The sequence below is a fragment of the Oncorhynchus masou genome, chromosome 24, assembly GCF_036934945.1.
Source record: "Oncorhynchus masou masou isolate Uvic2021 chromosome 24, UVic_Omas_1.1, whole genome shotgun sequence".
NCBI lineage: Eukaryota > Metazoa > Chordata > Actinopteri > Salmoniformes > Salmonidae > Oncorhynchus > Oncorhynchus masou.
Window position 1 is genome coordinate 80,084,455 of NC_088235.1, and position 26,140 is coordinate 80,110,594.

General features: G+C 45.9%; 1 protein-coding gene across 10 annotated transcripts in view; it reads right to left on the reverse strand.

Moving 5' to 3' along the window:
- The window catches only part of LOC135512768 (CUGBP Elav-like family member 5), a 304,887-nt gene that overhangs the window by 113,182 nt on the left and 165,565 nt on the right, over positions 1-26,140 (reverse strand). For all 10 annotated transcript variants that reach the window (XM_064935127.1, XM_064935124.1, XM_064935120.1 and 7 more), the window contains exon 3: positions 8,774-8,822. In XM_064935127.1, coding sequence (XP_064791199.1) covers positions 8,774-8,822 — 49 coding nt within the window. The remainder of the gene's footprint in view (positions 1-8,773; positions 8,823-26,140) is intronic.

A 26,140-nucleotide genomic window follows, 5' to 3' on the forward strand; every position in this document is an offset into this window, starting at 1 on the left:
GTTTTGGTTCCAGGTAGAACCGTTCTGGGTTCCATGTAGAATGCTTTCCGGCCTCCTGAGTTGCGCAGTGGTCTAAGGTACTGCATCGCAGTGCTAGCTGTGACACTAGAGATTCTGCGTTTGAGTCCAGGCTCCGTCGCAGCCGGCCGTGACCGGGAGACCCATGGGGCGGTGCACAATCGGCCCAGCGTCGTCTGGGTTACCAGAGGGTTTGGCCTGCAGGGATGTTCTTGTCCCATCGCGCACTAGCGACTCCTGTGGCGGCCAGGGCGCAGTGCACGCTGACACGGTTGCCAGGTGCATGGTGTTTCCTCTGCCAAATTGGTGCGTCTGGCTTCCGGGTTAAGTGAGCATTGTGTCAAGATGCAGGGCGGCTTGGCTGGGTTGTGTATCAGAGGACGCGCGGCTCTCGAACTTCGCCTCTCCCGAGTCCCAGTGAGTTGCAGTGATGAGACAAGACTGTAACTACCAATTGGAAACCACGAGAAAGGGGTGAAAAAATAAACACCTAGAACCAAAAAGGGTTTTCCCTATGAGGACTGTCGATAACCCTTTCATCTACGAGAGTATGCTTCTCCATAGCACTCAACCACAGTACATCAGAACCTGTACCAGTCCTGCTGCTGACACTTGAGCATCTCAAGTGGAGACCACATTTGCACTTTAGTGTTTCACTACAGTGTGAAGATCTAATAGCAACTCTCTCCTCTCTGAATAATCCTTCAGCTAATGTCTTCTGGGCCCACAAGAAAAGTAGTGTAATCAAAAAACACAACGCTGCTAAACGTTCAATGTCTTTAGTGGTGTACAAAGTTGACTGCTGAGCCTGTGAAACCTGTCGATTATTCAGTTGTGAACCAAACGTCAGAAGAATAGCATCTACTAAAGTGACCCTCAGTCATCGCTGTGTCCCCCACAGAAAGGTATGCTCTAATGAGAGAGACCGGCATGGTGAGCTCTAGCGATATGCTGGGCCTTGTTTCCCTGGGAAAAGAGACGAGTGTGCTTCTCAAGGTGATTGTTGCAGTGATAAGGGAGCCTCTGTTATTAAGGGTGACAGCAGAGAGGCTGAGAGAGGCTGAGAGAAGCAGAGAGATGGAGACAGACGGGCTGACTGGATAACCTTGGCGCCGCTGACTGCCGGGTCCCCACATGAGCATCTCTGTTGCTCTCTCTATCTCTCTGCACTGATCGTCTGCTGCTGCTGCTGGACACAATCTGCAGGCTGGAATTACCTCGCAGCCAGAGGAAAACTAAACATGATTTCTGACCTTTACTTTCTGTGTTCAACAGTAACCTTTGGTGCTCCTGCGCGGCGCAGGCAGCTACATCGCTGCCGCTGAAAATAATTCCACAGAAAATGATGTGTGTTTACGGGAGGGGAGGGGTGTGTGTGTGTCAGAATGGACCGATTTGGCGTGAGTGTGTGTGCATGCCTGCATGCATGAAATTGTGCATGTTTTCATTTGTGAGTGAAAAGGGTATCTGTGTGTGTTTTACATAGTGTGAGAACAAACCCAAGTGCAGAGAAATCTCCTCGGCAGGAAAAAGATTCATTGCATCATTCCTCTGCTTTGTTGTTGTTGTTGTTGTTTGCCTCGTCAGCACCTTTGAATCTCGTGGTTATTAAGAGTTGCTAAGATAAATTTGTTTTATCTCAACAGTATTAGCAACTGTTGTGATCTCCAGCCGTCCCCTGGTACTCCTCCTCCTCCCACCACTTCCTCCTTCTCCCCTCCCTCCCCACTTCCTCCTTCTCCCCCTCCCTCCCCACTTCCTCCTTCTCCCCCTCCCTCCCCACTTCCTCCTTCTCCCCCTCCCTCCCCACTTTCTCCTTCTCCCCCTCCCTCCCCACTTCCTCCTCCTCCCCCCTCCCTCCCCACTTCCACCTTCTCCCCCTCCCTCCCCATTTCCTCCTCCTCCTCCTCCCACGACTTCCTCCTTCTCCCCCTCCCTCCCCACTTCCTCCTCCTCCTCCTCCCACCACTTCCTCCTTCTCCCCCTCCCTCCCCACTTCCTCCTCCTCCCCCTCCCTCCCCACTTCCTCCTTCTCCCCCTCCCTCCCCACTTCCTCCTCCTCCTCCCTCCCCACTTCCTCCTTCTCCCCCTCCCTCCCCACTTCCTCCTCCCTCCCCACTTCCTCCTTCTCCCCCTCCCTCCCCACATCCTCCTTCTCCCCCTCCCTCCCTCCACTTCCTCCTCCTCCTCCCACCACTTCCTCCTTCTCCCCCTCCCTCCCACCACTTCCTCCTTCTCCCCCTCCCTTCCCACTTCCTCCTTCTCCCCCTCCCTCCCCACTTCCTCCTTCTCCCCCCTCCCTCCCCACTTCCTCCTTCTCCTTCTCCCCCTCCCTCCCCACTTCCTCCTTCTCCTTCTCCCTCCCCACTTCCTCCTTCTCCTTCTCCCCCTCCCTCCCTCCCCACTTCCTCCTTCTCCTTCTCCCCCTCCCTCCCCACTTCCTCCTTCTCCTTCTCCCCCTCCCTCCCCACTTCCTCCTCCCTCCCCACTTCCTCCTTCTCCCCCTCCCTCCCCACATCCTCCTTCTCCCCCTCCCTCCCTCCACTTCCTCCTCCTCCTCCCACCACTTCCTCCTTCTCCCCCTCCCTCCCACCACTTCCTCCTTCTCCCCCTCCCTTCCCACTTCCTCCTTCTCCCCCTCCCTCCCCACTTCCTCCTTCTCCCCCTCCCTCCCCACTTCCTCCTTCTCCTTCTCCCACTCCCTCCCCACTTCCTCCTTCTCCCCCTCCCTCCCCACTTCCTCTTTCTCCCCCTCCCTCCCCACTTCCTCCTTCTCCTTCTCCCCTCCCTCCCCACTTCCTCCTTCTCCCCCTCCCTCCCCACTTCTTCCTTCTCCTTCTCCCCCTCCCTCCCCACTTCCTCCTTCTCCTTCTCCCCCTCCCTCCCCACTTCCTCCTTCTCCCCCTCCCTCCCCACTTCCTCCTTCTCCTTCTCCCCCTCCCTCCCCACTTCCTCCTTCTCCCCCTCCCTCCCCACTTCCTCCTTCTACCCCTCCCAACCCACCACCTCAGCATGTTTCTGTCTGCAGTAAGAATAATACACAGATGCTCTATAGAATTGACATCGCACGGCCATCTCTTTAAAAAAACACACAAGTGTGTGTACTGCAGCACTGTGCATGAATAGTACATTTAGGGGCTTCCAGAGCCCAGTGAGCAGGAACCTGGACATTCTTGGCTGTACACCGGTATGGAGTTAAGGTTTGAACTCCGAAACTGTCCAGTGTATACATATTATCGATGTCAGTGGAGGACAAGACGACAGGATTTGGGCTCACAGCCCGATTTTTGAATGTGTCACCTAAAGCTGGCCTGACCGGGCGGATTAACACGCTGTTATCCACCACCCCTGGATGTGCTGCCTACTATTTCAACTTCTCTCCCATTTGTGCCCAGCCAAGCACATTGTGGCAGTAATCTTTGCTTTTTCTTTTCTCCAAAGGGAGCGGATGGACTGTACAGTCCCTGGTTCTCTATCTTTCTCTCGTCTCTTTCTTTCGCATCTCTCTCACTCTCTCTCTCTCCCTGTTTCTCAGTCTAATTTCTCTTTCTCTCACCCCATGCTCAACCCCCCTTCCCCCCCCCCCCCCCCCGCTAGAGCAGTCTGGTAGAGCGTGTAACATGGGGGATCAGTGGATCTCAGAGAGCTGCCTCATTACTGGTCTGTTCTGACAGGGGCGAGCGTTGCTCTTTAGTAAGGATCACACCACTGATGTTTAATACATGCCTCAGTCTGTCTGTTGTGTTTTCCACCCAATAAATGTGTCATCGCAGGCAGAGGATTACATGCTCTTCTATCTCGTATAGTCCTCTTCCCTAACTTCACCCAAAATGGACCAATTCCACATTGTGTGGGATGTAGGTTTAGTTTCATTATGGCAGAGCCTGTACCTAATCCAGGTCTGCTGTATGCTGTAAAGGTGCCAGGGACACCACACACGCACGCACGCACACACACACGCACACACGCACACACACGCACGCACGCACGCACGCACGCACGCGCGCACGCACGCACGCACGCACGCACGCACGCACACACACACACACACACACACACACACACACACACACACACACACACACACACACACACACACACACACACACACACACACACACACACAGCCCTAGCTGACAAGTTGCATGCTGGCTCGCTGTCCGTGGCTCTCTGTAAATTGTGCTGACAGACATCACTGGGTATAATAGGCTGTACATTAACACTGGGTTGAGATGAGAAAATTACAGGTGCGACAGCAAAATCTGCCAGCGAGATGGAACTCTATTCTGAGTATGAACCAAAAAACTAGGGAAACACAGGGAAGGGGGTAGTGGGGATGAGTGTTGAGGGGCACTGAGGGTCTACCGGTGAGGGGGTTAGGAGGAAATCAAAGTGGTTAAAACTGATTTATCCTGTGTAAGGGCTCCGAGTCCTCTGTGGAGCATTGAACAGCCCTTCAAAAAGAAATATTAGCAGCCTTTATATCCAGTCAGTGCCAGTCATCAGGCCTGCATGTGAAGTAAAATCAATCTATTTCATATCTAAGGCGCCAGGGAGTGCAGGGGCTGAGCGGAGAGCAGGTCCCCACAGCTCTCTTCAATGCTACTGCACATCCCATCACAGAGGCAGAGGCTCCAAAGGACTGCATGTGTTGTAACAATGTGAAGGCCGCTCTGCTGTTCTCCTAGATTAGGGACGTGATTGAGCATTAATATTCATTTCACAGCGTGTCTTTGTTTGGCACCGCTAGGGGTTGTCAAGTTGTTGGCTTGATGTTACTCTTGTGTTTATTCCCTGTAAATATATATCTTCAGGTTGCTGCATGGTGGGCTTGCTTTGTTGGTAAGCAGATGCCCCAAAACAGACACTATCAACGTGGCTCAAAATGGGTGAGCTACCAAAGTCGAGGTCTGTTTGACATTCTCACCATTGGTGCACAAGTTAATTGGAGGGGGGGAAAATAAGGCCTGTTTGAAGACTGTTACTTGTCTACTCTTAATAACCAGTGAGCGCTGGTCCTTGCGGGAAAGGGTCCTGCAGGTGTATGGTGGGCAGGGTCCGTCCCAAATGGCCAGTCTGGCCCAGGTGCTGTGAACTGTCCTCCCCGTAATGAGATTAAGTGAGTAATTAGGAGTGCGAGGACAGGATGGAGAGCCCGGTCCCCCCGTGGCCTGGTGCACAGTCCATCCCTGGTGTCATCATCTCCACAGAACAGGATGTCTAATTAAGATCTCACCCTGGGCTCACTCCCACTGGAGGGAGGGAGGGAGGGAGGAGTGGTTGGTCCATAAAGGACAAATGAGAAAGAGGGAGCAAACTCAACTAGTAGCTACATACACAGCCAGAAGCTGGGGCTGCTAAATCAGGCTCCTAGTTGGACCCAATAAGTGGCTGTAGCAGACCACAGACCTCTCCACAGATCCACCTCCATTCCCCAACCCATTAAAGTCACATTGGTGCTAGATTGCTCCTGTGGTGGCACTCTGAGCTGTTCATTTAAGATGATGTGCAACTCCAGGCATGCTCCAACACCCATTCCATCCCCAGCAGGACCCCACTAGGACGGCCAATAAGGGGGGCTGAGACCCACTAGGGGGTGGGAGGGGAGTCCTGGGAGCCCTAAAGCCAGCCACTCACAGCCAAGTGAGAAGACAGCTGAGTGTCATTGTTAAATCGAACACACACCACCACAATGGCAAAATCAATGGGCCTTTATGGGCCATCAATCTTGACAGCACAAGACGCCTGGTTGTCTCAGGGCCTGACTGGTCTGGTGTTAGGGAGGCTGAACAGCCAGGAGCTGAGCATGCCCAGTGATCTTTTTTTGGCCTCCTCAATCCTTCTCTGCGGGTTAGGCTTTTGAAGATTGTGTTGTTTGACAGGCCGCCAAGTTGCCCGCCGTCCTAATGCATCCTAACCCAAAACAGACAGGGGTTTCTAGGTAAAGCTGCTGCAGAAGTGGGACTCGGTCACCAGCTGGGCTGGACTGGCTTTCTGCTTCTCCTCTCTCTGTCTCTCTGTCTCGTTGTCTCTCTGTCTCTTTGTCTCTCTGTCTCTTTGTCTCTCTCTGTATGTATGTATGTATGTATGTATGTATGTATGTATGTATGTATGTATGTATGTATGTATGTATGTATGTATGTATGTATGTATGTATGTATGTATGTGGGTAGGTAGGTAGGTAGGTAGGTAGGTAGGTAGGTAGGTAGGTAGGTGTGTGTGTGTGTGTGTGTGTGTGTGTGTGTGTGTGTGTGTGTGTGTGTGTGTGTGTGTGTGTGTGTGTGTGTGTGTGTGTGTGTGTGTGTGTGTGTGTGTGTGTGTGTGTGTGTGTATGTATGTATGTATGTATGTATGTATGTATGTATGTGTGTGTGTGTGTGTGTGTGTGTGTGTGTGTATGTATGTATGTATGTATGTATGTATGTATGTATGTATGTATGTATGTATGTATGTATGTATGTATGTATGTATGTATGTATGTATGTATGTATGTTTCTCTCTCTGTGTATGTCTCCCTCTCTCCACTAACTGAGGCATGGAGAACCTCTCCCTCTCAACACAACTCTCTTCAGAATAGAGCACCACAGCACTCACTCGCTTCATCACACACTGTCACACACGATGAGTACATTCTCCAAAAACACCCAACAAAAAACAGAATGCATTGTTCTTACCATTCACTAGCTAGTTAGAGGAAGTTCCTGTCATCGCATTAACATATATGCAGATCAGTGGTGAGTAAATGAAAGACCCACAACAGAGAGATCAAAGACAACAGAATGATGGCCAAGTAAAGGGGGATCTTGGCACTGGTCCTGTGAATTTGATTGATTGTTTGGCAAGCTATGCATACCCCCCCCATAACATTTATTATTTCATATCTAGAACATACACGGCAGTTTGACCAAACAGATGCGTGTGGGGTTTGAGGGACACTATACTGTAAGGCTCTGGTGCCAGTATGCCTGACTAATCACTTTTTAATTTATAGTGGGATGGTAATGTGCTTGGCAGAGGGAGGGCCACTAGCTGCCTTCAGTCCCCTGCAACACCAACCACCGTCTCCGTAATTAAAATGAATGCGCAGAGCATCCATCAGATAGACAATGGCATCAGAGAGAGAGAGAGAGACACACACACAGAGAGAGAGAGGGAAAGAGAGAGAGAGACACAGAGAGAGAGACACAGAGAGAGAGAGAGAGAGACAGAGAGAGAGAGAGACACACAGAGAGAAAGACACACACAGAGAGAGACACACAGAGAGAGAGAGAGCGAGACACACAGAGAGAGAGAGACACACACACTCATAGAGAGAGAGAGAGAGAGCTAGACAAACAGAGAGAGAGAGACACACACACTCATAGAGAGAGAGAGAGACACACACACACAGAGCGAGAGAGAGAGACACACACTCACAGAGAGAGAGAGAGAGAGAGAGAGAGAGAGAGAGAGAGCGAGAGAGAGAGAGACACTCACAGAGAGAGAGAGAGAGACACACTCACAGAAAGAGAGAGAGAGACACACACACTCAGAGAGAGAGAGAGAGACACACACACACTCACAGAGAGAGAGAGAGACACACACACTCACAGAGAGAGAGAGACACACACACACTCAAAGAGAGAGAGAGACACACACACACTCACAGAGAGACACACATACTCACAGAGAGAGAGACACACACACTCACAGAGAGACACACACACTCACAGGGAGAGAGAGAGACACACACTCACAGAGAGAGAGACACACACACTCCCAGAGAGAGAGACACACAATCACAGAGAGATAGAGACACACACATTCACAGAGAGAGAGACACACACACTCACAGAGAGAGAGAGAGAGAGAGACAGACACACACACACAGAGAGAAAGAGACACACACACTCACAGAGAGAGAGAGAGACACACTCTCACAGAGAGAGAGAGAGAGAGAGAGAGAGAGACACACACACACACTCACCGAGAGAGAGACACACACACTCACAGAGAGAGAGAGACACACACACTCACAGAGAGAGAGAGAGACACACACACTCACAGAGAGAGAGAGACACACACACTCACAGAGAGAGAGACACACACACACTCAAAGAGAGAGAGAGACACACACACACACTCACAGAGAGACACACATACTCACAGAGAGAGAGAGACACACACACTCACAGAGAGACACACACTCACAGAGAGAGAGAGAGACACACACTCACAGAGAGAGAGACACACACACTCACAGAGAGAGAGACACACACACTCCCAGAGAGAGAGACACACACTCACAGAGAGATAGAGACACACACATTCACAGAGAGAGAGACACACACACTCACAGAGAGAGAGAGAGAGAGACAGACACACACTCACAGAGAGAGAGAGACACACACACTCACAGAGAGAGAGAGAGAGACACACTCTCACAGAGAGAGAGAGAGAGAGAGACACACACACACTCACCGAGAGAGAGACACACACACTCACAGAGAGAGAGAGACACACACACACTCACAGAGAGAGAGAGACACACACTCACAGAGAGAGAGAGAGAGACACACACTCACAGAGAGAGAGAGAGACACACACACTCACAGAGAGAGAGAGAGAGAGACACACACACACACACACACACTCACAGAGAGAGAGAGAGAGAGAGAGAGATAGAGAGAGAGACACATACTCACAGAGAGAGAGAGAGAGAGAGAGAGAGAGAGAGAGGATATATAAAGAGCATGGAAGAAAATAAGACAAGTACCTCCACGACTCTCACTGTCAGCCGGCTTCACCTGGATGGGCCGAGTCATCTGGAGAAAACAATAGAGACACAGAGGTTAGTCCTGGTGTCTGGATCTGTCGTCACCACAACAAGTTAACAAGCTTCAAGTGTCAAGACCCTCTCCCACACAAACAGCTGTTCCCCGATACTGATCAAAGTGCCGTGGAGAAGGGGAGAAGGAGAGCACCAAGAGGGATGGAGTTGGGGTGACACTCACTGCTACTCACTGGAGAAAAACAAGTCACCCTCATCTCACATTCACACAGTGGCCTGAATGATGCGCTTGTCGGGCAGGGTGTGTGTGTGTGTGTCTGAGGGAGAGAGAGGCAGGCCTAATGAAAGTGAATCCAGCCACAAGAGGAGAGAGATCAATGCAGGCCTATTGATCCAGGGCCCTTGGGCTGTAGAGAGCGTCTGGCTGGGAAGGATTCTCTGGTTAGGAGGAACATAGTAATCCACTACAACCTGATAAGAATGGCATTGGTTGGATTAGATGCTTCTGTCATCACAGCCTTTGTGTCACGCTTTCCCCCATCGTTCTCCCTCCTTCTTTGTCATTGTTCCAACTGAACAGCCTTAGCAACTTGTTTGTTCTCCTGCAAAAACCTTCTAGAACATTACCCGGAATTGCTGTGTGTTTGTTAAAACTACAGCTTCCACAGTAGTTTGCAAACAAATTAAATTGGATGATGATACAAAATGAATGCTTTATATCACACGAACACAAACCTCCATGCAGCTCGGCAGGGACACACACAGGCGCATACGTACATTTCCCACACAAAAAGTTTATAAAATGATTTATGTTCACAGAGCAGGAAACAAAAAAGCAGATAAAAGGATGTCTGTCCCTGAATGTTTGTTCATTTAGTCCCAGTCCCCCCCTCCCATGTTTTTAGTCCAAAGGGAACTCTCTGTAGATCCAAAACAAATTACCTCAATAATAACACAGCAGGCAGATTTTTAATGAAAAAGGGGCCAAGATCTGTACCGATTTGTGACAAGATTACCCGAAATATGCAAAGCAATCTCCTACCCTTCACGGCCCTCTCAGCCATCTGTAACCTGGAATAAGGCTCTTTTTGTATTGCTCCACAACACGACTAGTCTCCCAATTCCAAGTCAAGTCACCAGATGTCTTTTAATAAAACATTTTTTTAAAGAGTCCAAGATCAACATTCTTTTTCTCCAAATGTATTTTTTTTTTTACTGTCCAATTCCCGGGCCGAGTTAAAAAGGTCAGATTTAAAGACAGGGCAGTGCCATAAAAGCATGACTTGTTCAAGGAGAAACACCATAATGGGATTTTAAAACGTCTTAATAACATGCTGATATATGAGGGAGAGGCCTGGGCCACATTCATTAACTGCTAAACGTATCTATTTTCACCTTGAGGAACGGAGTAACCTTGGTCACTGCAATTATTCCATAAATTTACCCATCGTAAATAATAACTAGCTGCGGTTTTGGCCCCTTGTTTCCTGGCTCGCTTGCTCTAACCCTCCCACTCAGAACAAGACACTGCCTTTCCCTGTAGGATCCCTGTGAGCCGAGGTGACCCCATATTAATGTTGCTTTTACGCTGCCGCGCATACCGCTTCTGACTGCAGTACGCACGGCTCGATTACCGTGTGTGTGACGCTGCACACCCACCACCCACACGTCCAACGCATCATGTGAGATTGAATATCTTATGGAGGGAAAATATCCCCAAGACAAATTCATTGTTTACTGATCAGGCTCTGTCGCAGCCGGCCGCGACCGGGAGGTCCGTGGGGAGACGCACAATTGGCCTAGCGTCGTCCGGGTTAGGGAGGGCTTGGCCGGTAGGGATGTCCTTGTCTCATCGCGCACCAGCGACTCCTGTGGCGGGATGGGCGCAGTGCGCGCTAACCAAGGTCGCCAGGTGCACGGTGTTTCCTCCGACACATTGGTGCGGCTGGCTTCCGGGTTGGATGCGCGCTGTGTTAAGAAGCAGTGCGGCTTGGTTGGGTTGTGTTTCGGAGGACACATGACTTTCGACCTTCGTCTCTTCCGAGCCCGTACGGGAGTTGTAGCGATGAGACAAAATAGTAACTACTAACAATTGGATACCACGAAATTGCGGAGAAAAAAGACCTGCTAACGCATACGGCAAGTACAAACCAAGATGGAGAATCTTTGTGCTTTTTTCAGTAGCATAAAAAAGTTTCAACAACACTGCTGTATTCAGACGCATCACAGAAGACAATTGCATTATACTCTGTAACTTGCAGACACCGAGGTCCTTTTCACTGGGTCTCTGTGTGGGGGTTGTACCTCTCAACCCAGCTACGGTTCAGGCAGTAAAATGTTGGCTTAATGGCCCGTTTATTTGCCCAAAAGCTGTGCATTTTCCTCCAGTGCATTCAGTATCGACGCCTTTCAGGTTAGTGCATTTTCTCTCTTTGTAATGGGATACATACAAATCCTGCATGGCTCGGCATGGTTGTGAATGAGCCACACGCTCATACGCACGCACACGTACGGACACACACAAACGCCAACAGGATTAACAGAATAGAATTGATTAACTATAGCCGTTGTCAGGGAAACCATTCATTTAGAGCAGGTCCTATAGGAGGTAGCTGTTTTCTCCTCCTTTGTGAGTGCGTGCTTGAAGCCCTCTTTACCCACTTGACAGCAAAGCAGCCGAGCAGATGGAATTGGTTAACTCTGGATCCTCAACAAATAACAACACATGTTCTAATTGGGGGGCTTTTTATTCCTCCATTCCACTCGCTAAGGACGAGAGTGGGGGATGGGGAGAGAGCAAGAGAGGTGGAGAGGGAGGGGGAGCGAGAGAGAGGGAGAGATGCCTGCAACTCCCTGATAAGATTGCCTTGCAGTTGAGTGGCATTTCTCCAGTCCTGACTCCACCCTATTGCCTCTTCCATTCAGACACATGCTGATAGACCCCAATGCAGGGCAGCATAGTATAGACTGTATGGTATACCGAGGCTGTATAGTATAAACAGTATGGTATACCGAGGATCTATAGTATAAACAGTATGGTATACCAAGGCTGTATAGTATAAACAGTATGGTATACCGAGGATCTATAGTATAAACAGTATGGATACTGTATAAACAGTATGGTATAACTGTATAGTATAAACAGTATGGTATACCGAGGCTGCATAGTATAAACAGTATGGTATACCGAGGCTCTACAGTATAAACAGTATGGTATAACGAGGATCTATAGTATAAACAGTATGGTATACCGAGGCTCTATAGTATAGACAGTAGGGTATACCGAGGCTCTATAGTATAGCCTGTATGGTATACCGAGGATCTATAGTATAAACAGTATGGTATACCAAGGCTGTATAGTATAAACAGTATGGTATACCGAGGCTGTATAGTATAAACAGTATGGTATACCGAGGCTGTATAGTATAAACAGTATGGTATACCGAGGCTGCATAGTATAAACAGTATGGTATACCGAGGCTCTACAGTATAAACAGTATGGTATAACGAGGATCTATAGTATAAACAGTATGGTATACCGAGGCTCTATAGTATAGCCTGTATGATATACCGAGGCTCTATAGTATAGACTGTATGGTATACCAAGGCTTTATTGTATAAACAGTATGGTATACCGAGGCTCTACAGAATAAACAGTATGGTATACCGAGGCTCTATAGTATATAATGTATGGTATACCGAGGCTCTATAGTATAAACAGTATGGTATACCGAGGCTCTATAGTATAAACAGTATGGTATACCGAGGCTCTACAGAATAAACAGTATGGTATACCGAGGCTCTATAGTATATAATGTATGGTATACCGAGGCTCTATAGTATAAACAGTATGGTATACCGAGGCTCTATAGTATAAACAGTATGGTATACCGAGGCTCTATAGTATAGCCTGTATGGTATACCGAGGCTCTATAGTATAGACTGTATGGTATACCAAGGCTTTATTGTATAAACAGTATGGTATACCGAGGCTCTACAGAATAAACAGTATGGTATACCGAGGCTCTATAGTATAAACAGTATGGTATACCGAGGCTCTATAGTATAAACAGTATGGTATACCGAGGCTCTATAGTATAAACAGTATGGTATACCGAGGCTCTATATTATAAACAGTATGGTATACCGAGGCTCTATAGTATAGACTGTATGGAATACCGAGGCTTTATAGTATAGACTGTATGGTATACCGAGGCTCTACAGTATAAACAGTATGGTATACCGAGGCTCTATAGTAAAGACTGTATGTTATACCGAGGCTCTATAGTATAAACAGTATGGTACACCGAGGCTCTACAGTATAAACAGTATGGTATACCGAGGCTCTATAGTATAAACAGTATGGTATACCGAGGCTCTATAGTATAGACTGTATGGTATACTGAGGCTCTACAGTATAAACAGTATGGTATACCGAGGCTCTATAGTATAAACAGTATGGTATACCGAGGCTCTATTGTATAAACAGTATGGTATACCGAGGCTATACCCTAATGTCAGTATGGTATACCGAGGCTGAATAGTATAGACAGTAGGGTATACCGAGGCTCTATAGTATAGACAGTAGGGTATACCGAGGCTCTATCGTATAAACAGGATGGTATACCGAGGCTCTATAGTATAAACAGTATGGTATACCGAGGCTCTACAGTATAAACAGTATGGTATACCGAGGCTCTATAGTATAAACAGTATGGTATACCGAGGCTCTACAGTATAAACAGTATGGCATACCGAGGCTCTATAGTATAAACAGTATGGTATACCGAGGCTCTATAGTATAAACAGTATGGTATACCGAGGCTCTACAGTATAAACAGTATGATATACCGAGGCTCTATAGTATAAACAGTATGGTATACCGAGGCTCTACAGTATAAACAGTATGGTATACCGAGGCTCTATAGTATAAACAGTAGGGTATACCGAGGCTCTACAGAATAAACAGTATGGTATACCGAGGCTCTATAGTATAGACTGTATGGTATACTGAGGCTCTACAGTATAAACAGTAGGGTATACCGAGGCTCTACAGTATAAACAGTATGATATACCGAGGCTCTATAGTATAAACAGTATGTTATACCGAGGCTCTACAGTATAAACAGTATGGTATACCGAGGCTCTATAGTATAGACTGTATGGTATACTGAGGCTCTACAGTATAAACAGTATGGTATACCGGGGCTCTATAGTATAGACTGTATGGTATACCGAGGCTCTATAGTATAAACAGTATGGTATACCGAGGCTCTACAGTATAAACAGTATGATATACCGAGGCTCTATAGTATAAACAGTATGGTATACCGAGGCTCTACAGTATAAACGTATGGTATACCGAGGCTCTATAGTATAGACTGTATGGTATACTGAGGCTCTATAGTATAAACAGTATGGTATACCGAGGCTGAATAGTATAGACAGTAGGGTATACCGAGGCTCTATAGTATAGACAGTAGGGTATACCGAGGCTCTATAGTATAGACAGTAGGGTATACCGAGGCTCTATAGTATAGACAGTAGGGTATACCGAGGATCTATAGTATAAACAGTATGGAATACCAAGGCTGTATAGTATAAACAGTATGGTATACCGAGGCTGTATAGTATAAACAGTATGGTATACCGAGGCTGTATAGTATAAACAGTATGGTATACCGAGGCTGCATAGTATAAACAGTATGGTATACCGAGGCTCTACAGAATAAACAGTATGGTATACCGAGGCTCTATAGTATAAACAGTATGGTATACCGAGGCTCTATAGTATAAACAGTATGGTATACCGAGGCTGTATAGTATAAACAGTATGGTATACCGAGGCTGCATAGTATAAACAGTATGGTATAACGAGGATCTATAGTATAAACAGTATGGTATACCGAGGCTCTATAGTATAGACAGTAGGGTATACCGAGGCTCTATAGTATAAACAGTATGGTATACCGAGGCTCTATAGTATAAACAGTAGGGTATACCGAGGCTCTACAGTATAAACAGTATGATATACCGAGGCTCTATAGTATAAACAGTATGGTATACCGAGGCTCTACAGTATAAACAGTATGGTATACCGAGTCTCTATAGTATAAACAGTAGGGTATACCGAGGCTCTACAGTATAAACAGTATGGTATACCGAGGCTCTATAGTATAGACTGTATGGTATACTGAGGCTCTACAGTATAAACAGTAGGGTATACCGAGGCTCTACAGAATAAACAGTATGATATACCGAGGTTCTATAGTATAAACAGTATGGTATACCGAGGCTCTACAGTATAAACAGTATGGTATACCGAGGCTCTATAGCATAGACTATATGGTATACTGAGGCTCTACAGTATAAACAGTATGGTATACCGGGGCTCTATAGTATAGACAGTATGGTATACCGAGGCTCTATAGTATAAACAGTATGGTATACCGAGGCTCTACAGTATAGACAGTATGATATACCGAGGCTCTATAGTATAAACAGTATGGTATACCGAGGCTCTACAGTATAAACGTATGGTATACCGAGGCTCTATAGTATAGACTGTATGGTATACTGAGGCTCTATAGTATAAACAGTATGGTATACCGAGGCTCTATAGTAAAGACTGTATGTTATACCGAGGCTCTATAGTATAAACAGTATGGTACACCGAGGCTCTACAGTATAAACAGTATGGTATACCGAGGCTCTATAGTATAAACAGTATGGTATACCGAGGCTCTATAGTATATAGACAGTAGGGTATACCGAGGCTCTATAGTATAGACAGTAGGGTATACCGAGGCTCTATAGTATAGACAGTAGGGTATACCGAGGCTCTATAGTATAGACAGTATGGTATACCGAGGCTCTATAGTATAGACAGTATGGTATACCGAGGCTCTATAGTATAAACAGTATGGTATACCGAGGCTCTATTGTATAAACAGTATGGTATACCGATGCTATACCCTAATGTCAGTATGGTATACCGAGGCTGAATAGTATAGACAGTATGGTATACCGAGGCTCTACAGTATAAACAGTAGGGTATACCGAGGCTCTATAGTAAAAACAGTATGGTATACCGAGGCTCTATAGTATAAACAGTATGGTATACCGAGGCTCTATAGTATAGACTGTATGGTATACTGAGGCTCTATAGTATAAACAGTATGGTATACCGAGGCTCTACAGTATAAACAGTATGGTATACCGAGGCTCTACAGTATAAACAGTATGGTATACCGAGGCTCTATAGTATAGACTGTATGGTATACTGAGGCTCTACAGTATAAACAGTATGGTATACCGAGGCTCTATAGTATAGACTGTATGGTATATCGAGGCACTATAGTATAAACAGTAAGGTATACCGAGGCTCTACAGTATAAACAGTATGAAATACCGAGGCTCTATAGTATAGACAGTAGGGTATACCGAGGCTCTACAGTATAAACAGTATGGTATACCGAGGCTCTATAGTATAAACAGTATGGTATACCGAGGCACTATAGTATAGACTGTATGGTATACTGAGGCTCTATAGTATAGACAGTAGGGTATACTGATGCTCTATAGTATAGACAGTAGGGTATACCGAGGCTCCATAGTATAGACTGTATAGTATACCGAGGCTCTATAGTATAAACAGTGTGGTATACCAAGGCTCTATAGTATAAACAGTATGCTATACCGAGGCTATACCCTACTGTCAGTATGGTATACCGAGGCTGAATAGTATAGACAGTAGGGTATACCGAGGCTCTATAGTATAGACAGTAGGGTATACCGAGGCTGAATAGTATAGACAGTAGGGTATACCGAGGCTCTATAGTATAGACAGTAGGGTATACCGAGGCTCTATAGTATAGACTGTAGGGGATACCGGGGCTCTATAGTATAGACAGTAGGGTATACCGAGGCTCTATAGTATAGACAGTAGGGTATACCGAGGCTCTATAGTATAAACAGTAGGGTATACCGAGGCTCTATAGTATAAACAGTATGGTATACCGAGGCTCTATTGTATAAACAGTATGGTATACCGAGGCTATACCCTAATGTCAGTATGGTATACCGATGCTGAATCGTATAGACAGTAGGGTATACCGAGGCTCTATAGTATAGACTGTATGGTATACCGAGGCTTTATTGTATAAACAGTATGGTATACCGAGGCTCTACAGTATAAACAGTATGGTATACCGAGGCTCTATAGTATAGACTGTATGGTATACCGAGGCTCTACAGTATAAACAGTATGGTATACCGAGGCTCTATAGTATAAACAGTATGGTATACCGAGGCTCTATAGTATAAACAGTATGGTATACCGAGGCTCTATAGTATAAACAGTATGATATACCGAGGCTCTATAGCATAAACAGTATGGTATACCGGGCTCTATAGTATAGAAAGTAGGGTATACCGAGGCTCTATAGTATAGACAGTAGGGTTTACCGAGGCTCTATAGTATAAACAGTATGGTATACCGAGGCTCTATAGTATAGACAGTAGGGTATACCGGGGTTCTATAGTATAGACTGTATGGTATACCGAGGCTCTATAGTATAAACAGTATGGTATACCGAGGATCTATAGTATAAACAGTATGGTATACCGAGGCTCTATAGTATAAACAGTATGGTATACCGAGGCTCTATAGTATAAACAGTATGGTATACCGAGGCTCTATAGTATAAACAGTATGGTATACCGAGGCTATACCCTACTGTCAGTATGGTATACCGAGGCTGAATAGTATAGACAGTAGGGTATACCGAGGCTCTATAGTATAGACAGTAGGGTATACCGAGGCTGAATAGTATAGATAGTAGGGTTTACCGAGGCTCTATAGTATAAACAGTATGGTATACCGAGGCTCTATAGTATAAACAGTATGGTATACCGAGGCTCTATAGTATAAACAGTATGGTATACCGAGGCTATACCCTACTGTCAGTATGGTATACCGAGGCTGAATAGTATAGACAGTAGGGTATACCGAGGCTCTATAGTATAGACAGTAGGGTATACCGAGGCTCTATAGTATAGATAGTAGGGTTTACCGGGGCTCTATAGTATAAACAGTAGGGTATACCGAGGCTGAATAGTATAGATAGTAGGGTTTACCGAGGCTCTATAGTATAAACAGTATGGTATACCGAGGCTCTATAGTATAAACAGTATGGTATACCGAGGCTCTATAGTATAAACAGTATGGTATACCGAGGCTATACCCTACTGTCAGTAGGGTATACCGAGGCTGAATAGTATAGATAGTAGGGTTTACCGGGGCTCTATAGTATAGACAGTAGGGTATATCGGGGCTCTATAGTATAGACAGTAGGGTATATCGGGGCTCTATAGTATAGACAGTAGGGTATACCGGGGCTCTATAGTATAGACAGTAGGGTTTACCGGGGCTCTATAGTATAGACAGTACGGTATACCGGGGCTCTATAGTATAGACAGTAGGGTATACCGGGGCTCTATAGTATAGACAGTAGGGTATACCGGGGCTCTATAGTATAGACAGTAGGGTATACCGGGATCTATAGTATAGACAGTAGGGTATAATAGGGCTCTATAGTATAGACAGTACGGTATACCGGGGCTCTATAGTATAGACAGTAGTGTATACCGGGGCTCTATAGTATAGACAGTAGGGTATACCGGGGCTCTATAGTATAGACAGTAGGGTATACCGGGGCTCTATAGTATAGACAGTAGGGTATACCGGGGCTCTATAGTATAGACAGTAGGGTATACCGGGGCTCTATAGTATAAACAGTAGGGTATACCGGGGCTCTATAGTATAAACAGTAGGGTATACCGGGGCAGAATAGTATAGACAGTATGGTATACCGGGGCTCTATAGTATAGACAGTAGGGTATACCAGGGCTCTATAGTATAAACAGTAGGGTATACCGAGGCTCTATAGTATAGACAGTAGGGTATACCGGGGCTCTATAGTATAGACAGTAGGGTATACCGGGCTCTATAGTATAAACAGTAGGGTAAAGTGGCTGTTCCACTGATGTCAGAAGGTGAATTCACCAATTTGTAAGTCGCTCTGGATAAGAGCGTCTGCTAAATGACTTAAATGTAAATGTAATGTATACTGGGGCTCTGTAGTATAGACAGTAGGGTATACCGGGCAGAATAGTATAGACAGTAGGGTATACCGGGCTCTGTAGTATAGACAGTAGGGTATACCGGGGCAGAATAGTATAGACAGTAGGGTATACCGGGCTCTACAGTATAAACGTATGGTATACCGAGGCTCTATAGTATAGACTGTATGGTATACTGAGGCTCTATAGTATAAACAGTATGGTATACCGGGGCTCTATCGTATAGACAGTAGGGTATACCGGGGCTCTGTTGTATAGACAGTAGGGTATACCGAGGCAGAATAGTATAGACAGCGTTACTCTCTGTGGTTTCGCTGGTATTCCTGTGGTGGCTAATCTATTGTTTTGCCTTTGGTCGCATATCAATTTTAAATGGCTCTGACAACGACAAGGTTGCTTACATGTTAAACTGATATTGTCTGTGAAATCTATCATTCACAAGCAAATGAATGCTGCCCCAATCCCTCCGTTTCACAGTCAGCATTGGAACAAATTAACAACGAAAATAATGGAACGTCATTGGTTCCAATGGTCCTAGTAGGCGTTGTTTTTAATGCAGGCACAGTAAACGCTTTTACAGCAAGGAAGCGAGGCCAACCTTACTCTTGTAGAAGACTGACAATCACCCTTGACTGCATTGTGTGTGAAAGTCTGATTTCTTTCCTAGTGGTTTGGGCTGCTCCGCATTTCCCCTCTCTTCCCACATACACACACCTGTTGTGCTCTCAATGCTTTTTACAAATCCATACTGTAGATCCATACTGTAGATTCATACTGTAGATTCATGCTGTAGATCCATACTGTAGATTCATACTATAGATTCATACTGTAGGTCCATACTGTAGATCCATACTGTAGATTCATACTGTAGGTGCATACTGTAGATCCATACTGTAGATTCATACTGTAGGTCCATACTGTAGATCCATACTGTAGATTCATACTGGATATTCATACTGTAGATTCATACTGTTGATTCATACTGTAGATCCATACAGTAGATCCATACAGTAGATTCATACTGTAGATTCATACTGGATATTCATACTGTAGATTCATACTGTAGATCCATACTGTAGATTCATACTGTAGATCCATACTGTAGATTCATACTATAGATTCATACTGTAGGTCCATACTGTAGATCCATACTGTAGATTCATACTGTAGGTGCATACTGTAGATCCATACTGTAGATTCATACTGTAGATCCATACTGTAGATTCACACTATAGATTCATACTGTAGGTCCATACTGTAGATCCATACTGTAGATTCATACTGTAGGTGCATACTGTAGATCCATATTGTAGATCCATACTGTAGATCCATACTGTAGATTCATACTGTAGATTCATACTGGATATTCATACTGTAGATTCATACTGTAGATCCATACTGTAGATCCATACTGTAGATTCATACTGTAGATCCATACTGTAGATTCATACTATAGATTCATACTGTAGGTCCATACTGTAGATCCATACTGTGGATTCATACTGTAGGTGCATACTGTAGATCCATACTGTAGATTCATACTGTAGATTCATACTGTAGATCCATACTGTAGATTCACACTATAGATTCATACTGTAGGTCCATACTGTAGATCCATACTGTAGATTCATACTGTAGGTGCATACTGTAGATCCATATTGTAGATCCATACTGTAGATCCATACTGTAGATTCATACTGTAGATTCATACTGGATATTCATACTGTAGATTCATACTGTAGATCCATACTGTAGATCCATACTGTAGATTCATACTGTAGGTGCATACTGTAGATCCATATTGTAGATCCATACTGTAGATCCATACTGTAGATCCATACTGTAGATTCATACTGTAGATTCATACTGGATATTCATACTGTAGATTCATACTGTAGATCCATACTGTAGATCCATACGCTTTTATGTAACTGCCTGGTTTGTGCAGTTAAGCCTCCAGTCAGTTCAATGAAGAGCATCAGCAGAGCCCAGCCAACGCTGCAGAGAGAAAGAGAGAGTTGCAGAGAGGCTGAGATCCTGAGATCCAGGGGCCTCTGCAAGATAAGGAGCCTCTGTGTGGGTGTACCAGACCTCTGACGGCCTGCCTCACTGCTGAAGGTTCCCATCCACCACTAAAACACACCCACTACATCCCACAATGCCGTATTATCGTTCTAATGTTGGTATTCAACCGGCATTTAATCAGGAAGTCCCATTGAGGTCATAATGATGTGTTTTCCTAAGGAAACAAGGCTCTGTTGCAGAAGCCATGCTTATATTAGGAGAGCAAACAGGCTCTGACTGCTGTCATAATGAATATTCCCGATTATTGATCTGAACGCGTACATCTACCAAAAAGAGAGAGAAACAGAGACTGACAGAATAGTGAGAGAGAAACAGAGAGAGAGAAACAGAAACTGACAGAAAAGTGAGAGAGAAACAGAGACTGAGAGAATAGTGAGAGAGAAACAGAGAGAAACAGAGAGAGAAACAGAGATTGGCAGAAGTGAGAGAGAAACAGAGAGAAACAGAGAGAGAAACAGAGAGAGAAACAGAGATTGGCAGAAGTGAGAGAGAAACAGAGAGAAACAGAGAGAGAAACAGAGAGAAACAGAGATAGAAACAGAGGGAGAAACTGAGAGAAACAGAGAGAGAAACAGAGAGAGAAACAGAGAGAGAACCAGAGAGAAACAGAGAGAGAAACAGAAACTGACAGAATAGTGAGAGAGAAACAGAGACTGACAGAATAGTGAGAGAGAAACAGAGAAACAGAGAGAGAAACAGAAACTGACAGAATAGTGAGAGAGAAACAGGAAGAAACAGAGAGGGAAACAGACATTGACAGAATAGTGAGAGAGAAACAGAGAGAGAAACAGTGAGAAACAGAGAGAGAAACAGAAACCGACAGAATAGTGAGAGAGAAACAGAGAGAAACAGAGAGAAACAAAGAGAGAAACAGAGAGAGAAAAAGAGAGAGAAACAGAGGGAAACAGAGAGAGAAACAGAGAGAAACAGAGGGAGAAACAGAGGGAGAAACTGAGGGAAACAGAGAGAGAAACAGGGAGAGAAACAGAGAGAGAAACAGAGAGAGAGAGAGAGAGAGAGAAGCAGAGAGAAGCAGGGAGAGACAGAGAGAGAAACAGAGAGAAACAGAGAGAGAAACAGAGAGAGAAACAGCGAGAGAAACAGAGAGAGAAACAGAGAGAAACAGAGAGAAGCAGAGAGACAGAGAGAAACAGAGAGAAACAGAGTGAGAAACGGAGAGAGAAACAAAGAGAGAAACAGAGAAACAGAGAGAAACAGAGAGAGAAACAGAGAGAAGCAGAGAGAGACAGAGAGAAACAGAGAGAAGCAGAGAGAAACAGAGAGAGAAACGGAGAGAGAAACAAAGAGAGAAACAGAGAGAGAAACAGAGAGAAACAGAGAGAAGCAGAGAGAGAAACAGCGAGAGAAACAGAGGGAAACAGAGAGAGAAACAGAGAGAAACAGAGAGAAACAGAGAGAAAACAGAGAGAGAAACAGAGAGAGAAACAGAGAGAAATAGAGAGAGAAACAGAGAGAGAAACAGAGAGAGAAACAGAGAGAAGCAGAGAGAGAAACAGCGAGAGAAACAGAGGGAAACAGAGAGAGAAACAGAGAGAAACAGAGAGAAACAGAGAGAGAAACAGAGAGAAACAGAGAGAGAACAGAGAGAAACAGAGAGAAACAGAGAGAGAAACAGAGAGAGAAACAGAGAGAAGCAGAGAGAGAAACAGAGAGAGAAACAGAGAGAGAAACAGAGAGAAACCGAGAGAGAAACAGAGAGAGAAACAGAGAGAGAGAGAGAGAGAAGCAGAGAGAAGCAGGGAGAGACAGAGAGAGAAACAGAGAGAAACAGAGAGAGAAACAGAAAGAAACAGAGAGAGAAACAGCGAGAGAAACAGAGAGAGAAACAGAGAGAAACAAAGAGAAGCAGAGAGAGACAGAGAGAAACAGAGAGAAACAGAGAGAGAAACAAAGAGAGAAACAGAGAGAAACAGAGAGAGAAACAGAGAGAAACAGAGAGAGAAACCGAGGGAGAAACAGAGAGAGAGAGAAGCAGAGAGAAGCAGGGAGAGACAGAGAGAGAAACAGAGAGAAACAGAGAGAAGCAGAGAGAGACACAGAGAGAGAAACAGAGAGAAACAGAGAGAAGCAGAGAGAGACAGAGAGAAACAGAAAGAGAAACAAGAGAGAAACAGAGAGAGAAACAGAGAGAGAAACAAAGAGAGAAAGAGAGAGAGAAACAGAGAGAGAAACAGAGAGAGAAACAGAGAGAGAAACAGAGAGAGAAACAAAGAGAGAAAGAGAGAGAGAAACAGAGAGAGAGAAACAGAAACTGACAGAATAGTGAGAGAGAAACACAGAGAGAAACAGAGGGAGAGAGTCAGGGTTGTGGGGGCATACAGAGTGGCATATTTAGATGTGATTTTACAGGGAGCTCATTTGTTTACAGGGTCGACAGAGAACGAACAGCAGGCAGCAAAGCAAGAGAAATGAGAGATGGAGATGAGGAGAAAGCTGTCGCTGTGTGTGTGTGTGTGTGTGTGTGTGTGTGTGTGTGTGTGTGTGTGTGTGTGCGTGCATGCGTGGGTGCGTGTATGCGAGTTCGTGCGCGCGTACGCCAGTGCCTGCCTGCACGTGTGTGTTGTCTCTGTGAGCAACTGTCAGTGTGTGTACGCGTGCATGTGTGAAAATGTGCTTCTAGCCCCAGTGTGGTAGCCCTGATAAGAGCCTTAGTGCTTGGGCGATGGCAGCAGCCTAAGCCCCGGGATTTTGATCACAGCCAAGCCAACAGGAGCCTGGAGCGAAGGCTGAGACAGGCTGGAGGCTCCAAGGGCCATGGCCTCAAACATTCCCGCAGCTTTGCCATGGGAGGAGAAGTATGACAATGATGATCATAGTCCAGGATACCTGGAGACAGAAGACTACGCTGACACTAGGGCAGTCCTGATGGTCTCTGTTCTGGTGGATGGGTATTACAGCTCTGTACTCTATAGGCTTAGCCTGCCTATCTCTCCGTGTAGACACACATACACACTCCGCAATGACCGCCCTCTCTCGCTGGTTTGCATCATCCTCTGCACAGCTACTCTAGCCTCTCTCTGATCGGGCCCCGTCGGCCCTGACGCCTGTTTACATGTAATCACTACACCTACAGAAGAGCATCCGAATGGGCTCTTCACCCGCTGATGGCAGCAGCAGCTGAAGAGTGGCTTCTTTCTCCCTCCCTGTAAAACGCAGTCAGTCGGCAGCTGTAGACCAGCCCTCATTAGGGCCAACCATGTCTCTTCATTTTCAGCACTCATCAAGTTTTCATGAAGGTGAATGTCACACATCAGACCTCCATCTTCCAAACGGCTTCGGAGTCTTCAACTGGGCTTTTTCTGGGGTTTTGAAGTGCACGAATCAATCTCAACTTGGCCGTGCTAGAGTATGCCGTGAGTGTCAGTATAGCTAGTGTCTTATAGTGGTTGTGTAGTGGACTAGTGTGGGTTTGGTGACAGAGACACTGTCCAATCATGACGGGTAGTAGATATGGGGATTGAGCTAATGCTTAAATCCAGTCATGCTGAGCCTTCAGTCACTAGGACATCCAAGAGAGATAAAGAGAAACAGAGAGAGGAGGGAGAGAGAGAGAGGTGGGGGGGAGCAAAGCAGGGAGCGAGAGAGGGCAGCGAAGGAGAAAGAGAAAAAGAGAGCGAACGGGAGGGCAGAGAAGGAACGATTCAGTATTTGTAATTCGTACTCCCCTCCCTGACTTCAGAGCCACACTTGGTTATCAGGGGAAGGGCATCACTCCCAGGCATCTTTGGCACTGCTGCTTTTCAACTCCAACAGCTATTGACATGGTGTGTTACAGTAATGCGTGGAGCTGTGGGAGTCTCATTGTTAATCTGTGTCAACAAATGCTGGAGCAGCAACCGCCCTCTCTCTCTCTCTCTCTCGCTCTCTCTCCTTCTTTCCCTCCCCCTCCCTCACATTTGCCCACCTATCTAAGGAATCTTATCTGTCCAACCACACTGTTGCTTAAGCTTTTGATGGTCTCTCTCTGTGTTTGATGTGCATTCTGCTCTTGTGTGCATTTTGAGGAATTGTCGTTTGGCGATTAAGATCGTGACGAGGAACCAAACAGGGTGGCTTTAGCGTGGCGCCCACCGTGCCAATCCCAGAATGCCTTCCTTCGTCCCAGCGAGGGGCAGCTAGTGGCAACAGGAAGTGAAGCGGATCAGGAAATGGCAGATCAACTGGATTTAATGGATGTGGAAACTAAAGCTTTCATGCTTAAAAATGTCATGTTTTTAATAGGATGTTAGGATGTACTTTCGGCTCATTTGATATCTGCTTTAGATGTTATGTTCTGGTCGACAACCGTGTGAGAATTCCCACTGTGGTAATATGTCAGCATACAGTACACATGCACAGGAACATGTGTACACACACACACACACATCCATGCAGGTGTGTGTTTCCTTTGCCCCCCCTGTGTGATGAGTAGGGGATGTTCCCACTGCTGTCACTGCAAGTGCAGGATTGTGACAGATTACAGGGCACTGCTTTGGCCAATAGGTAGCCGGAAATGTTTCCTGGCCGCTGACCCATAATTCCAGGCGTACCTATGCCGAGTTGACGTTTCTTTAATGGTTTACAGACCTCCAGTAAGCCTACACCTCCAGAGCACTATGATAGCCTATTAGCAATTCACCAGCGCTTGCACTTTTCTGCCCCCCCCTCCCCATCCTCCTAGGGGGATGACAACAGCAGTACACATTGGTGGAGGGAAAGAAAAAGAAGAGGAGGAGGAGGAGGAGGAGGAAGAAGAGAAGAGACAGAGAGATAGAGAGAGGCAGCCAGGCATGTTTCTTGTCTGGGAGGTGGATCTGAACAAGTGTCAGTTTGAGACAGAGAGAGAAGAGGGAAGGGGAGATAAACAGAGAGGGAATAGGGAAGAGGAGATAAACAGAGAGAGAAGAGGGAAGGGGAGATAAACAGAGAGAGAAAAGGGAAGGGGAGATAAACAGAGAGAGAAGAGGGAAGGGGAGATAAACAGAGAGAGACGAGGGAAGGGGAGATAAACAGAGAGAGAAGAGGGAAGGGGAGATAGACAGAGAGAGAAGAGGGTAGGGGAGATCAACAGAGAGCGAAGAGGAGATAAACAGAGAGAGAAGGGGGAAGGGGAGATAAACAGAG